The sequence below is a fragment of the Candoia aspera genome, chromosome 3, assembly GCF_035149785.1.
Source record: "Candoia aspera isolate rCanAsp1 chromosome 3, rCanAsp1.hap2, whole genome shotgun sequence".
NCBI classification, from domain to species: Eukaryota; Metazoa; Chordata; class Lepidosauria; order Squamata; family Boidae; genus Candoia; species Candoia aspera.
The window spans coordinates 183200649-183214818 of NC_086155.1; the positions used below are offsets into that span (position 1 = coordinate 183200649).

At 40.3% G+C, this 14170-nt stretch overlaps 1 protein-coding gene across 1 annotated transcript; it reads left to right on the forward strand.

Moving 5' to 3' along the window:
- Positions 1-102: 102 nt before the first annotated feature.
- On the forward strand, positions 103-11711 carry DECR1 (2,4-dienoyl-CoA reductase 1). Its single transcript, XM_063299465.1, has 10 exons — positions 103-210; positions 3248-3447; positions 4271-4328; positions 4452-4538; positions 5814-5961; positions 9061-9160; positions 9383-9455; positions 10353-10499; positions 11078-11140; positions 11568-11711. Exons 1-10 carry the CDS (start codon positions 139-141, stop codon positions 11625-11627), a joined length of 1008 nt encoding a protein of 335 aa, XP_063155535.1. The 5' UTR covers positions 103-138; the 3' UTR covers positions 11628-11711.
- The last annotated feature ends 2459 nt before the right edge of the window (positions 11712-14170 follow it).

Genomic DNA, 14170 nt, shown 5'->3' on the forward strand with positions numbered 1-14170 from the left:
GGCTTGTTCTGCTCCGCAGGAGGTGGGCAAACGGGGGTGCGGCTCCCTTCTAAGCCGCGCCCACTGCCACGCCCCCGCCCCCCCGCCCCGCTGTCCCGACTGAGGAGGCCTTTCCGGAGCGCCGCTGGAGAGAGGAAGATGGCTGCGAGGGTGTTGAGTCGGTGCGGCTCGCAGACCTTCGCCCCGCGGTGGTTTCTGGCGACTCTGCGGGTAAGAAGCTCCAAGCCTCTCGTCCCCCTTCGGGCACCGCTTCAGTTCCCTGGGGGAGGCTGTGATTTCACAGCTGTCGTTGCTTATGCGTCCCGAAATAGAGAGACCCCGGCAGCGCAGTACTGTGGCAGCAGTGAATTGTACACCGTTTCTGGCCGGACGTGGAATAATGAAAGTTACGTTTCTGCGCCCCCCGCCCCCAAAATAAAATCCATACATATCCAGAAAGCATTCAGTTGGTAACCTCAGTCTGCTACACAAATAATAGGAGTCCCGCCTCACTTCGCTGGAAGGGTAGATTGCCCCCAGATGCTGGGGTTTTGTTGTGCACAGAATTAAGTTTGCTTCATCGAGTTACCCGCTGTCCGGGATCGTTAGAGGGCGGTACTGAACCATCCTCGTATAAGGCCAACACCTAAACTTAATAAAGCTAAATTTTATGAAAGATTTTTCTACGTAATATTTCTTGTTAATACTCCTACAGCTAACTCTTAGAGTATGGTGGGCTTTTCAAAGGTTTGAGCTTTGGTTGGGCACTAGGGGGTTCAAAATCTTTGCTGGTGTTGCCCAGATTAGCTCTGGCTGGGAATCGTTCCTCAGGTAAAACCTTTGTAATTTTTAGCAAATTCTTTAGCTTGCTGATAATCATTGTCTTTATTGATCATTAACTAAGGAGTTATCTCCTTAGCAGCCTAGAATCTTCTCTTTTTTCCAGTTGACCCCATTTCTCATATAGTCCTTTTGTATACAGCTTTATGATCTATTTTGTCTATTCTTCTATTCATGCTCTATCTAAAATGCTTATGTTGCATTTCAGTTGTAATCAATAATCAATAACTACAGATATTACAAAAATTCAAATAAACCAAATAGCAAGGCATTTGTTCTGTTAATGAATCCACTTAACAGAACAAGAAAAAAATTCCTCCTAAGCAGAAGTTTTACTGGGAATGTTGCCCATAAAGGCAGCTCAAATTGTGGGTAATGCTGTTTCCCAACCAAAAGAAGCAGCTTGCTAATAACTTGAAACTCCTCTGTAAACTAACTGTGATTTTTTAAAGTGTAGATGATTTGCCTAATTTTTAGATGGACTACTGTAGCCTAATGGTAAGGATATGTATATTCTAATTCGCCTACCACCATCCCCTTATAACATCAGCGATGGTTTTATCCCACCTTTACCCATATTTCTCAATTTAATGGTTTCAGGAAAAGGAGCACAGTTGGGCCAACATGTCCACTGCCTTCAAATTGCAGCTTGTTCAAACTGATCCAATTTTTTTATATGGGATACCCATCACAGCATTCTTTAAACACTGAAGATTTGCTATCTGTTCCTTATTTACTTCCAAATTGACACGTAAGCAGAATAGAATTTAATTCAATGCTTATTTTTAATCACAGGCTGTTTCTTTAATAGGGACCATTCTTTAATAGCCAGTAAAATCTTCTCCCATCCATTCTCAGTCAAAACTAAGGGTGGTTTTAGTTCAGATAGTGAGGCAATTTTACCTGTTGTCCAGGCTGAGTAATCATTTTTTTCTGCCGGTAATGATTATGTTGTGTATTAGGGACCTGAAAGCCCAGTTACCAGCAACAGAAGAATGAGTTCATATGTGGATGTTTAAAATGGAATCCACAAGTGGGGCATTACAGCATGAGTGTTTGTAGCATAGGATCAAAGCAGCTGTAATAAAAAGTACTGCAAGAAAAAAAAACCCAAAATGGCTGCCAGAGTAATTTTAGGATTGTATTTGTTCCTGTGCCTTTCAGGAGCCAATCTTTTCTTAGGAAAACATTGAATAAGAATCCATGCATTCGAAATGCACTAAACCGTTTTATTTTACTGTATTCCATGGGGCTTTTTTCTGGGTAAATATGTATAAGGTTGTGCTGAAGGGAATGAATTTGAGGTGCACTTTTCATCCATTCCCAAGTGGAGAATAGAAGAAGAGTCACCAATATGCTTCTTCTTATATTTGGCTCATTCTCCAAAATCTAGTGTATCCTAGCTTTAAAGCATAAATGAGAGCAGACCCATTGAGATTATTTGGATTTGAATTGGTGGTCTGTTCTAAGTGTGACAAAAGCTGGAACTAACAGAATAAAAAAAAAGATAACACTTATTTCAAAATTAGGAGGAAAATAGTCAATGACGATTGAAGGCTGGCACTGACTGGATTATTTGGTAGAAATATAAATTATTAATTGTATTAAGGACATATTTATTGAAACGGTTTATATACTTTTCCAACATGAAGAAAAAGCTAGCTTAAGTCAAAGGGCTGTTCTCAGCTTCCTCCAAAAACGTCAGGGCAGGGCAAATGCCTTTCTTCATTTTATCTCTACAGCATGTAATTCTTACTTGGATGCCAACCTTAAAGTCCTGAAGCAGTCTTCCTGTGTCATCTGAAAGGGAACTATAAGGCCATCCCATTCTACAAGTAATGCCTCTTGTTAAAATAGGAACAGGTTCTTAAAATGAAAGCCTACATTATGATTCTGTTGTAACAGTGCAGAGCATCTTGCAGAAATGTGTGGAATATGTGTGGGATATGTAAATAAGGATCACCAATTCAGGAAAGGAGCCTTCTGGAGAGCACCCCTGTCCCACTGCAGACCATGTTGAACTTCTGCTGGAGCATGATGTTTCAGGGGCACTTCACAGTTGTCAGAATAACATCCTCCAAACAGAAAACAATGAAAGGACATCATTTTGGTGCACATTATAGATGTCGGGTGCATTAGATCAATTATGAACTGAAATCTTACTTTGTCAAATATTATTTGTTTGGTTATGGCTTAGTATGTTGTGTGAACCCAGTTCTATTTTATAAAGCATTTTATACTGTTCCATAAACCAACAGAGACTTATTGACTAAACATAGTTAAATGAACCATGCCTTAATATAATGAGTGGGCTCTCATAAAACACTGATACACATTATCACTTACCATTTTTGACTGTAGCAGCTGCCTTGGTGTGATGCCTACTGTTGAAAAGTATCTCTATGTTAAAATGATCCTTCTTTTTCAGCATTTCAGCCATGGAACAAACATACTACATCAGCCTGGTGGTCCTCAAGGCACCTTCTTCTCACCACTTCAGAAAGTGATGTTGTCACCAGATGCTTTTCATGGGAAAGTGGCCTTTATCACAGGTGGTGGTACGGGCATTGGAAAAGGGATGACAAGTGCTCTCTCTAATCTGGGAGCAGAATGTGTTATAGCAAGCCGGTAAAAACAAATAAAACTTACCACAGCTCCATGTTCTCATTACTTCCCACTCATTCTGGTTGGATGATAAAAACAAAGTCTTCCTTGCTGGATAGGCCCCTGTTTGCATTCTGATGTTGTGTGCTGGATAAGACGCCTCAGTGACAGACTTTTGCTACCGGTGCAGAGAAGTTCCTAAGGGCATGTCTGCCTCTCCATTTTCTGGAGAAATCCATAAATTCTCAAAGCACCTGAGGTAGCCTCCTAAAGACCTAAAATTGTGCTCTGAGTCCCTTTGGTATATCAGTATGCTATGAATTAGCACATAGTAACCATTATATAGGGACGCGGTGGCGCTGCGGGTTAAACCGCTGAGCTGCTGAGCTTGCCAATCGGAAGGTTGGCGGTTTGAATCCACATGACGGGGTGAGCTCCCGTTGCTAGTCCCAGCTCCTGCCAACCTAGCAGTTGGAAAACATGCAAATGTGAGTAGATTAATAGGTACCGCTTCGGTGGGCAGGTAACGGCGTTCCGTTTAGTCATGCCGGCCACATGACCACGGAAGTGTCTACGGACAAACGCCGGCTCTTCGGCTTTGAAACGGAGATGAGCACCGCCCCCTAGAGTCGGACACGACTGGACTTAATGTCAAGGGAAACCTTTACCTTTACCTTTAACCATTATATAAGGAACAGTATGAAGAATCCATAAGTGCATTTTATAAATCATATAACGATATATGTAATATCTTTTTGTAGTTTGTCAACAAAAGAATAATATTTTATAAGGAAGGTTGTTATGTAAGTTATAAAAACTCAGTTGTATAATTTATAACTACTTGCAGGAAACTTGATGTATTGAAACAAACAGCAGAAGAAATATCTTCTAAAACTGGAAATAAGGTATTTAAAATTGTTAATATCTGTGCACAACCTTTGAATCTAGGATGCAAGGCCATATTTTGAATTCCTGTTTAAACTTCTTTTTGCTGCTGGTGGCATGTAATTATTTTATTTTATTGCCAGGTTCACGCGGTTCAGTGTGACGTGAGAGATCCAGCGTCTGTCACCAGTGCAGTCTCTCAATTGATTGAAGTGGCTGGGCATCCTGATGTAAGCAATTGAAAAGCTTGATTTATTATTCCTGGAATTATTTATTTATATTTATTTATTTATTTATATTTCAAATTTAGTCACCGCCCTTCTCACTCAAATATCCTGCATGATATAACAAAGAAGAATGTCACATAAGAAAAACTCGTCAAGCAACAGGCAATACAAGTTGCCTTTTATGTAGTTTCAACAGTAATGTTAACTCTCACGTCTACAGTAGTTGATAATACCCATAAAGCCCCATCCAATGAAATGGGACACAGTATGATTTAAGGTCCGCAAACCAGAATCTCGTGAACAATTATTAATATATCAGAAAACGAGTCAAGAAGTTTCAGGGAGAAGTTGCTCTTTCTCTCTTGACTATATGTATCTCCAGAAGGAAGTTTGACTTATCCTATGGGCATTCCTTCTCTCACGTATTCCCAGACCGCTTTCCATATTGGTAGAATTTTCTGCAAATTGTTTTGGGTAAAGATCTGGGGTGGTCTGTTACATCAAGGTGTTCATCTTAGAGTGACATGTCAGGATTTGTACTTCAAACCCTTGATGTAGCCATGACAAAAACTGGTTTTGATTGCATTCCATTTCTATTAAATATAATTAAAATTATCTAATATTTCTTTCCTGTTCTCATTTTGACACATTACAACTTACAATTTAGTAGCAATTTTGGACATCTTTTGAGATCCATATCCAACGGTTTGCATAATTTCATAATATGTCATCTTTATTACCCATCTGACACATAATAATAGGATATATATGTCAGGGTGTTGTTGTTTTCTTTACAAAAGTACACTCATGTAAGCAGAGATGAACAAACAGGAAAGGCAATTATCTAAGTAAATTGCTGGCTGGAGAAATATCTGTTAAATTTTTATTGAATAAATGATTGCAGTCAACTTTTCATAGTTTTGTTGTTTTTCAGTTATATCACCTTCAACTTTACATAGTGTTTGAATGAATATAAAATACTGATATGTCCACATATGTTAAAAAAAAGCTTTACATTGGGTGTGCCTTCTTTTTCACATGACTATGTTGAAAGAGCCAGATATTGTCTACAAGCTTTTAAAGCCAGAAGTATTACTTGACAGGACAACTTTAAGCTTTCTTTTTTCACTGCTACACTTCTGCTTATGTAGAAATTGGTAACTGATTATTTGTTTCTGTCTTAACTTTTACTGCATCGTTTGAAAATACTAACAAGTTATCTTCAGTAAGCTGAAGATCAAATTTAACACAGATCTAAAGTGTTTTTCTTTATTTCAGGTTATAATAAATAATGCTGCTGGAAATTTTATTTCTCCTTCTGAACGCCTTTCTGCAAATGCATGGAAGGCTATCACTGATATTGTTCTGAATGGTACTGCTTTTGTAACTCTGCAAATTGGGAAAGAATTGATTAAAGCCCAAAAAGGTAAACTCAGATTGATGAACATCACCATTTGTCACTGAATGCAAGTGATGTCTATCTTTATTTCCTTGCAGATGTCTGGAAATTTCAGTTTTCAGTGTAGTTCGTTATTGTGAAAATAAGCCTCGTACTTTGTTGGTCAAAACAACCCCTTTGGGGAAGGTGGGGCAGCTTTCTTTACCTGTCCACCTTCTGGAGGAGAGGAAAAGAGCCAACTCACAATTACGTAGATATAAAAGTATGCAGACATGTTTATGGAATGTTAGGCAGTTTTCACATAACCCTCGTAATACTAGCTTTACTGAAAATCTGCCACTTTTTATCATTATCTAACTCCTACAGAACGTCTTGACTGTCTTGCTTGGCACTGTACAAGCCAAGCAAGACCAAGGAAACACTGCATCACTTTTATATGGCTGCTTAAACATTATTTCGCACCTGCGTACCATCTGTAAAGCACATATTTTTAATTTTTTTAACAAAGTTGAGATCATTATTAATTGTGTTAAATATTATTTGCAATTTAGCCGTTATATCTCATACAATTAAATACACAGTTTTCTCTTTAACTTTATATTGCCAGTAACCGAAGTTCAACATGAAGTGTGCATACTTATTGCTTAACTAACGTGTGGTCAAAGGTATGCTCTGTTTCTGTTTTATTAATAGCTGGTCAACAAAACTGCAGCCTTTGGAGTTGTGCTGCAAAGTAAAGAAATAAAAGATATAAAGTAATTCATTTAATTGTCTGATAGATGGTAGCTTATTATCAAACAACAAATACTGCAAATAATAATTATTACAGGCCTCAACTATAACACAGATGATGCTAATCAGTTAAAATTCTTTGCAGCCTTTAAAACCACAGCAATTGCAGTGTTTAAAACCACAGGACTTGCCACAGAGACCCAAGAAAACGTAAGGCAGACAGTCATACCACAGACCAGAAGAACACAGAATCAGAACCAACGCAAAGCAGAGGACAGAGCGGCCCTCAAAAACCTGAAGAAGGATCAAACCATCATCATCCTCCCAGCAAACAAAGGCTGAACCACTGTTATCATGGACAGATCACAATACTTACAAAAAAGCCAAAGAATTACTGGAAGACAAAGAAACCTACATCCCAATAAACACTAATCTAATACAGAAATAGACAAGCTGATCAAGAGAAACCTTAACAACCTAACTGAGAAAAGTCACATCGCAAAAGAAGAACAGTGGTGGATGGAAAGCAGTGGATGCCCAAAAATACACAGGCCCAACATACTTCATCATCCAATTGTATCGTTACCAGGGACCCCAACATACAACATGTCCAAGCTTTTTGGTAAGTTCTTTGGCTATCTCACTGAGGAGAGCAAATATTCTATCAACTCCCCATTTCAGTGCTTCCAGAAAATCAAAGATCTAATAATAGAAGAAGAGATGATGGTTTCATTCAACCCTTTACATTCACAGACACAGAACTAGGGAAAGAATCCATGGTAGCAGTACTACACAATGCACCCGACCTAACCAAATACACTAAGGTTGAAATACCCAGTATCATGGACCTCATCAACCTCTGCCTCACCACCTACTTTCAGTTTGATGGACAAACAAACCAATGAATCAGAGGAACACCCATGGGATCACCACTCTCAGGACTCAGCAGAGACTGTAATGCAGCGTCTAGAAACTGTAGCGCTCCCACACATATGACCAAAAGTATGGATCCAGTATGTAGATGACACCTTTGTCATAATAAAAAAGGAACATCTTGAGAAAACACATGAAACAATCAACAACATCTTAAAAGGAATAAAATTCACAAGAGAAGAAGAAAACAACACACTACCCTTCCTGGATATCCTCATCAGCAGGGAAAATGGTGGCAAATTAGAAACATGAGTCTATCAAAAAACCACCCACATGAACCAAGTGCACCACTACCAAAGTAATAGCCAAACCTCCCATAAGAGCAGCTGTGTAAGAACATCATTCAGATAAGCACAAAAGCACTGCAGCAGCCCCGAACACCAGAAAAAGGGAACAGACCACCTATACATCTTCCAACAAAATGGATACCCATATAACTTTATCAGAAAGTGCCTGACCACACAGCCCACTACAGCACAACCAACACAAGCAATGAAAAGGGTAACACTGCCATACTGTACATCAGCATCATCTCAGATACAACCAACACACTGTTACACTCACTCAGCATCACCATAGCACACAAACCAACTAAAGCCCTCCAAAACGTCTTAAGTAAACCAAAGATCCAGTAGCCCAAGAAGAAAAAACAGGAGTCATCTACAACAAGCAGTATAAAGACTGTAACAGCCACTATGTAGGACACACAGGCAGAAGACTAGCAGAGTACATCCGTGAACACCAACTAGCAGTCAGAAGACACAATGAAAACTCCTTAATTTCACAACAGACTCAACCAATGTTTCAAGTGGGAAACTGAGCATCCTAGACCAAGCTAAATCCAAAACCAGTGGGAAATTCCTGGAAGCTTGGCACTCGGACAAATCAGCCATCAACAGACACATAGACACTAACTGCTAACACCCAGATAAGCAGGGATTAACACCAGACAAACAAGCAGAAAACAATACCCTAATCAAGGAACTACCGAGGACAAAACCACACCCCCACCAACACTGGCAGGGCAAGCTGCTGTATATAAACAGGGAGCAAACCCCACACTCACCAGCACTGATGATGTTGCCTAGTTGGGTAATGAAATGTCTGCAAGCAAACAGCCAAGCTCAGAGAGTGCCAAGGACTCCACAATAATTACAATTATTAAGTATCTACCATCTCTCTCTCTTGCCAAAACGGTGCTGGAAATGTGGGTATGAATTCCTGGTTTAAACCTGTATTCTTAAACTTTTTTGAAATGGAGGCTTCTAAAGTCCACAAAACGGAAAACGGAAATTACTGTATTGTGTATGTCTGTATGAATGTATACACAGATACATGCATATACATATAGATTTACAAATTCAAATGCTCTCCTTATTTCTACAAGAAACGTAAGAAACAGTCAGTTGTCAGATCAAAGTTGTGACTTACAGCCAACATTTGTTTTCCTGAATTTTTCAGGGGCAGCATTTCTGGCCATTACAACAGTCTACGCAGAAAGCGGGTCTGGCTTCGTAGTACCGAGTGCTTCTGCCAAAGCAGGTGTAGAAGCACTGTACAAGTGAGTACTATTTAAGAGTGCTTTACTTCTTGATGCCTTTGATTCTCTCCCTTGAGAAATATGTTGAGCTGTTTCCCTGCTTCTCCTTTAAACCTTAAAAGTCTTTTAAGATATGTTTATATAAAAAGTCACCCACTTCTTGCAGATCCATAGTCTTTGCTCATAAAGTACAGTAGTCTTATGTTTTGCTGCTGTATTTAATTAAATTCTGCTGATTTCTAGGTCTCTTGCAGCTGAATGGGGTAGATATGGCATGAGATTCAACGTAATTCAGCCAGGTCCTATAAAGACAAAGGTACATTTTGGACATTAAGAAATTAATTGAGATCCTTGCAGTGACCAGAAGTATTGCCCCACACAGGGTTGGGTATGGATGGCTGTTACATTGGGCCCTGGAGACTTGGAATACTGTGTCCAATTCTGGGTAACAGAAAGGACAGTGGCAGACTGGAGTGGTCAGAAGAGGGCTACCAAGATGGTGAGAAGTCTAGAAACCAAGCCTTAGGGAGAACAATTAAAGGAGCTAGCCTAAAAAAGACATGATTAAGGGGCAGTATGATAGCTGTCTTCAGATACCTGAAGGGTTGTCACACAGAAGAGATTGTTAAATCTACAGGGCCAGAACCCATGGGTGGAAACCAGCCTCTCCTTCCTTGGTGTGACAGAAAGCTGCTGATCCAACCCAGAGTGCTGGTTTTACCTTTAAAGGTCTAAGTGGCTTGACACCCAGGTCCCTCCAGGGGCTGATTTCTCACCCAGATTTGGATTGGCTTGTGCCGCCTCTAAGGGGGGGTATGTTGAGTGTTCCCTCCTCACATGAAGAAAATGGAAAGCCTTCTCAGTGGCTGCCCTACATTTTGGAACACCATGCTCCCTGAAATGAAGAATGATTTAATCCACTTATTATATTGCCAAGGATACTTTTACCGATGGGCAGCTGCAATTACAGGAAAGTGCAAATTACTGCATTTCATCTTCCCTGCTAATTGTGAGAGACCTTCTAGAAATGGGAACCCTTTGGGAAGGGTGGAGCAGTGCTTCCTTGAGATCACTTTTTCCTGTTATGTTACTGTTCTTGTTTTGCAAGCCATGAACTTCCTTGCTAGGTTAACTTAGTTGTAAATATAATACATTCACCCAAGGGCTGTAATGGAATTTTAAAAGCAACCATTTTCCCCCTGTTTTTCCTCAGGGAGCATTCAACCGCTTGGACCCCACTGGTGCATTTGAGAAAGAACTTATCCAGAGAATTCCTTGTGGGCGCCTGGGAACAGTGGAAGAGATTGCCAATCTTGCCGCCTACCTCTGTAGTGATTATGCAAGTTGGGTTACTGGAACAGTAAGTTGATCCTTGGTGCATGAAGCTCACCGCTGCTCCGTTAGGAAAGTGTAATTACCCACAAGTGCCACCTGATTCCTTTAAGGCATTTAATGCCAGTATTTTTGTGGGGCTCTGTGGGCTTGATGAGAATGCTTTATCAATCACTCCTTAACTTTTTAAAAGCTACCTATGGCCTAGTGGAAAGAATGCTTTGTGGGCAAATTTAGTACAGTTCAGGGTGTCACTGAAGTTGAGTAGGTAAAGGTAAAGGTTTCCCTTGACGTAAAGTCCAGTCGTGTCTGACTCTAGGGGGCGGTGCTCATCTCCGTTTCTAAGCCTTGGAGCCGGCGTTGTCCGCAAGGACCCGTCCGTGGTCATATGGCCAGCATGACGACACGGAACGCCGTTACCTTCCCGCCGAAGCGGTACCTATTGATCTACTCACATTTGCATGTTTTCGAACTGCTAGGTTCGAAGTCGAGTACTTGAACGGTATTTCTTCTTTACAAAAGTTCTTTAGAAGTGATACCTAACTAAACTAGTTCAGCTGATAATTTGAGTTTCTTAATGAAAAAAACTCTGCATTAATGTTGCAGGTCATTAGAATGGATGGTGGTGAATATGTGTCTATGGCTGGAGAATTCAATGAATTACGTAAGGTAATTACAAGGAACTCCTTGTAAGAGAATGTTGCAAGGTGGAAAACGCCTGTCGGTTGTGGTAATTGGTCAGCCCTGCCCTCCATTCTGTTATGCTTCCCATCATATTTCTCTTTCTCCTCACAATATCAGCATTTCATGCCTGGTAAAAACATCCGGTCCTTATTAGGCTATACCCACCTTCACCCACCTACTTTTAAGAGGTATTTTTCCTCTTAAAATGTTAATATTATATACTTTGATTCGAGTACTAAGCTTAAATCCCATTAATTGCACTGGGGGAAATATAAGGCTATGTTTGGCTCTACTGCTGATCAGTGCAATTTAAGAACATTATCCCTGGCTGGGCCGTACCCATTATATCTACACATTACTTAATGATAGTGAAAAATCAGCATCTCAACTAATGTTTTCTTTTCTATCCTAGGTCACCAATGAACAGTGGGATGTGATGGAACAAATTATAAGAAAAACAAAAGGCTCATAATTTATGTTTTTATGTGATTTTTTTTTACACAGATTAGTTCTAAAATGTTCTGTAACTTATAAATAAAATGCACTAATACTGATACTTACGTGTATGTGCGTGTTCCATCACTTCCAGTAATCATGGCCCGTAATAGAGTTCAAAAATGTTTGAAGGCCACAGATATATCACCTCATTTTAAGCTGATAGGCAACAGCTCTCCAGGGTTTCATCAGGAATCTTTCTCAGCCCTACCTGCTGAGGCCGTATATAGACTTTGGAAACTTACCTGGCAAGCATGTCTTCTCTCACTAAGCTGTTGTTAACAGAAGGAAAACTAAGGGTGCTGGGATTATTCTAGAGTGCATAATTTAAATGAAAGTGTGTTTCCCTACATGACACCAAAAACAAGCAATGCAATTGAGAAAGACTGGATATGATAGGATAGCAAATTTTGTCCTGCCTATCTGGGTCTCTGTTCATGGAAGACCTTCCATGCTATACAATCCATCAGTTTTATCTTCATGCTTTCCTCTCCATTTTGAGTTGATCACATTCTTGGAGTAGGATTTTCTTTTCTCTTTCAAGAGTTGGGATGGAACACCCAGCAAAATACAACATGCACCCTTTGTGCTTTATTTTATGATAATAAGCTACACTAGGGTGAAATGGTAATTAATATTCATTAGGCTGATTTCTGAAGGTTCAGCGCACCAGCTGCTCTAATAAATATCAGTGAGTTTTGTAGCCACGTGGTATTAGCAAAAATTAGGGCATTTATATGTAGACACTTAATTATAGATGATGATTCTTGAGTAATGTTTGAGTCACCCAGGATTGATATTTTGATCAATGGGAGCATTGATCCTGTACTGCTAAATAAATATAGAATCCTATGAGCTTTTCCAAAAGTCATAATCATGTATCAAGTTCTAGCAACTTATTGATGTCTTACATAATTTTACCAGTTAGCTAAAAGATTTCACTGTAGCGTTACCTTTAACAGTATTGTTAAATGCAAATAATTAAGCCGTTCTGTAGCCATAGGAAGCTGCCTTCTGCTGAAATACTAGGATTATGCAAATCCTTTGAAAGAGGTACTTTGAAACATGCAACAGCCCATACAAATTACCACTGTTTAAATGGTTAATGCTTGAAGTGGAATGAACAAAATGGCCTTCTGACCTGATTAAGTAGTAAACTTAATTAAGCGGGGCGTGGGGGGTGGGCTGGTTGCTGGATTTGGGGCATCTGAAAATTAGCTGGGTTGTGGATTGATGCATACAATTGGGTAGCTTTATTATTACCTGTGGCGGAACGGAATATCAAAAATAGACAAGTTAGCTGCCAGTATATTAGTATATTCTTCAGCAAAGGATCGTTACCCTGTCGTGCTGGAGCTTGAGCACCTCAATGATGCCATGAGCTAAACCTTGAAGGGCCACCCAAGACGGGAAGGTCATGACAGAGAGGTCAGAATAAATGCGATCCCTGGGGAAGGTAATGGCAACCCACCCCAGTATTCTTGCCGTGAAAACTAAATGGATCAGTACAACCAGAGATATGTCGGTATACCATCGGAAGATGAGACCCCCAGGCCGGAAGATGGTCAAAACGCTACTGGGGAGGAACAGAGGATGAGTTCAACTAGCCCCAGACGTGATGACGCAGCTAGCTCAAAGCCGAAAGGACGGCTAGCGGCCGACGGTGCTGGTGGTGAACGGCGAATCCGATGTTCTAAGGATCAACACACCATTGGAACCTGAAATGTAAGATCTATGAGCCAGGGTAAGTTGGATGTGGTTATTGGTGAGATGTCAAGATTAAAGATAGACATTCTGGGCATCAGTGAACTGAAATGGACTGGAATGGGCCACTTCACATCAAATGACCACCAGATCTACTACTGTGGACAAGAGGACCACAGAACAAATGGAGTAGCCTTCATAATTAATCGTGAAGTGGCTAAAGCAGTGCTCGGATACAATCCAAAAAACGATAGAATGATCTCAATTCGAATTCAGGGCAAGCCATCTAACATCACAGTGATCCATATATACGCCCCAACCACAGATGCTGAAGAAGCTGAAGTAGAGCAGTTCTATGAGGATCTGCAGCACCTACTGGATGACACCCCTAAAAGAGATGTTATTTTCATCATGGGAGACTGGAATGCTAAGGTGGGCAGTCAAACGACACCTGGAATTACAGGTAAGCATGGCCTGGGAGAACAAAACGAAGCAGGACATAGGCTGATAGAATTTTGCCAAGACAACTCACTCTGCATAACAAACACTCTCTTCCAGCAACCTAAGAGATGGCTTTATACATGGACTTCCCGAGATGGACAACACCGAAATCAGATTGACTACATCCTTTGCAGCCAAAGGTGGCAGGCATCTATACAGTCGGTAAAAACAAGACCTGGAGCTGACTGTAGTTCCGATCACGAACTTCTTCTTGCACAATTTAGGATCAAACTAAAGAGATTAGGGAAGACCCACAGATCAGCTAGATATGAGCTCACTAATATTCCTAAGGAATATGCAGTGGAGGTGAAGAAT

Bases quoted from the DNA above. Each gene is read 5' to 3' on its own strand.
- DECR1 (XM_063299465.1), top strand. From the start codon at position 139: ATGGCTGCGAGGGTGTTGAGTCGGTGCGGCTCGCAGACCTTCGCCCCG. The intron at 3,448-4,270 runs GTAAAAACAAAT...AACTACTTGCAG, and splicing joins GAATGTGTTATAGCAAGCCG to GAAACTTGATGTATTGAAAC. The intron at 4,329-4,451 runs GTATTTAAAATT...TTTTATTGCCAG, and splicing joins CTTCTAAAACTGGAAATAAG to GTTCACGCGGTTCAGTGTGA.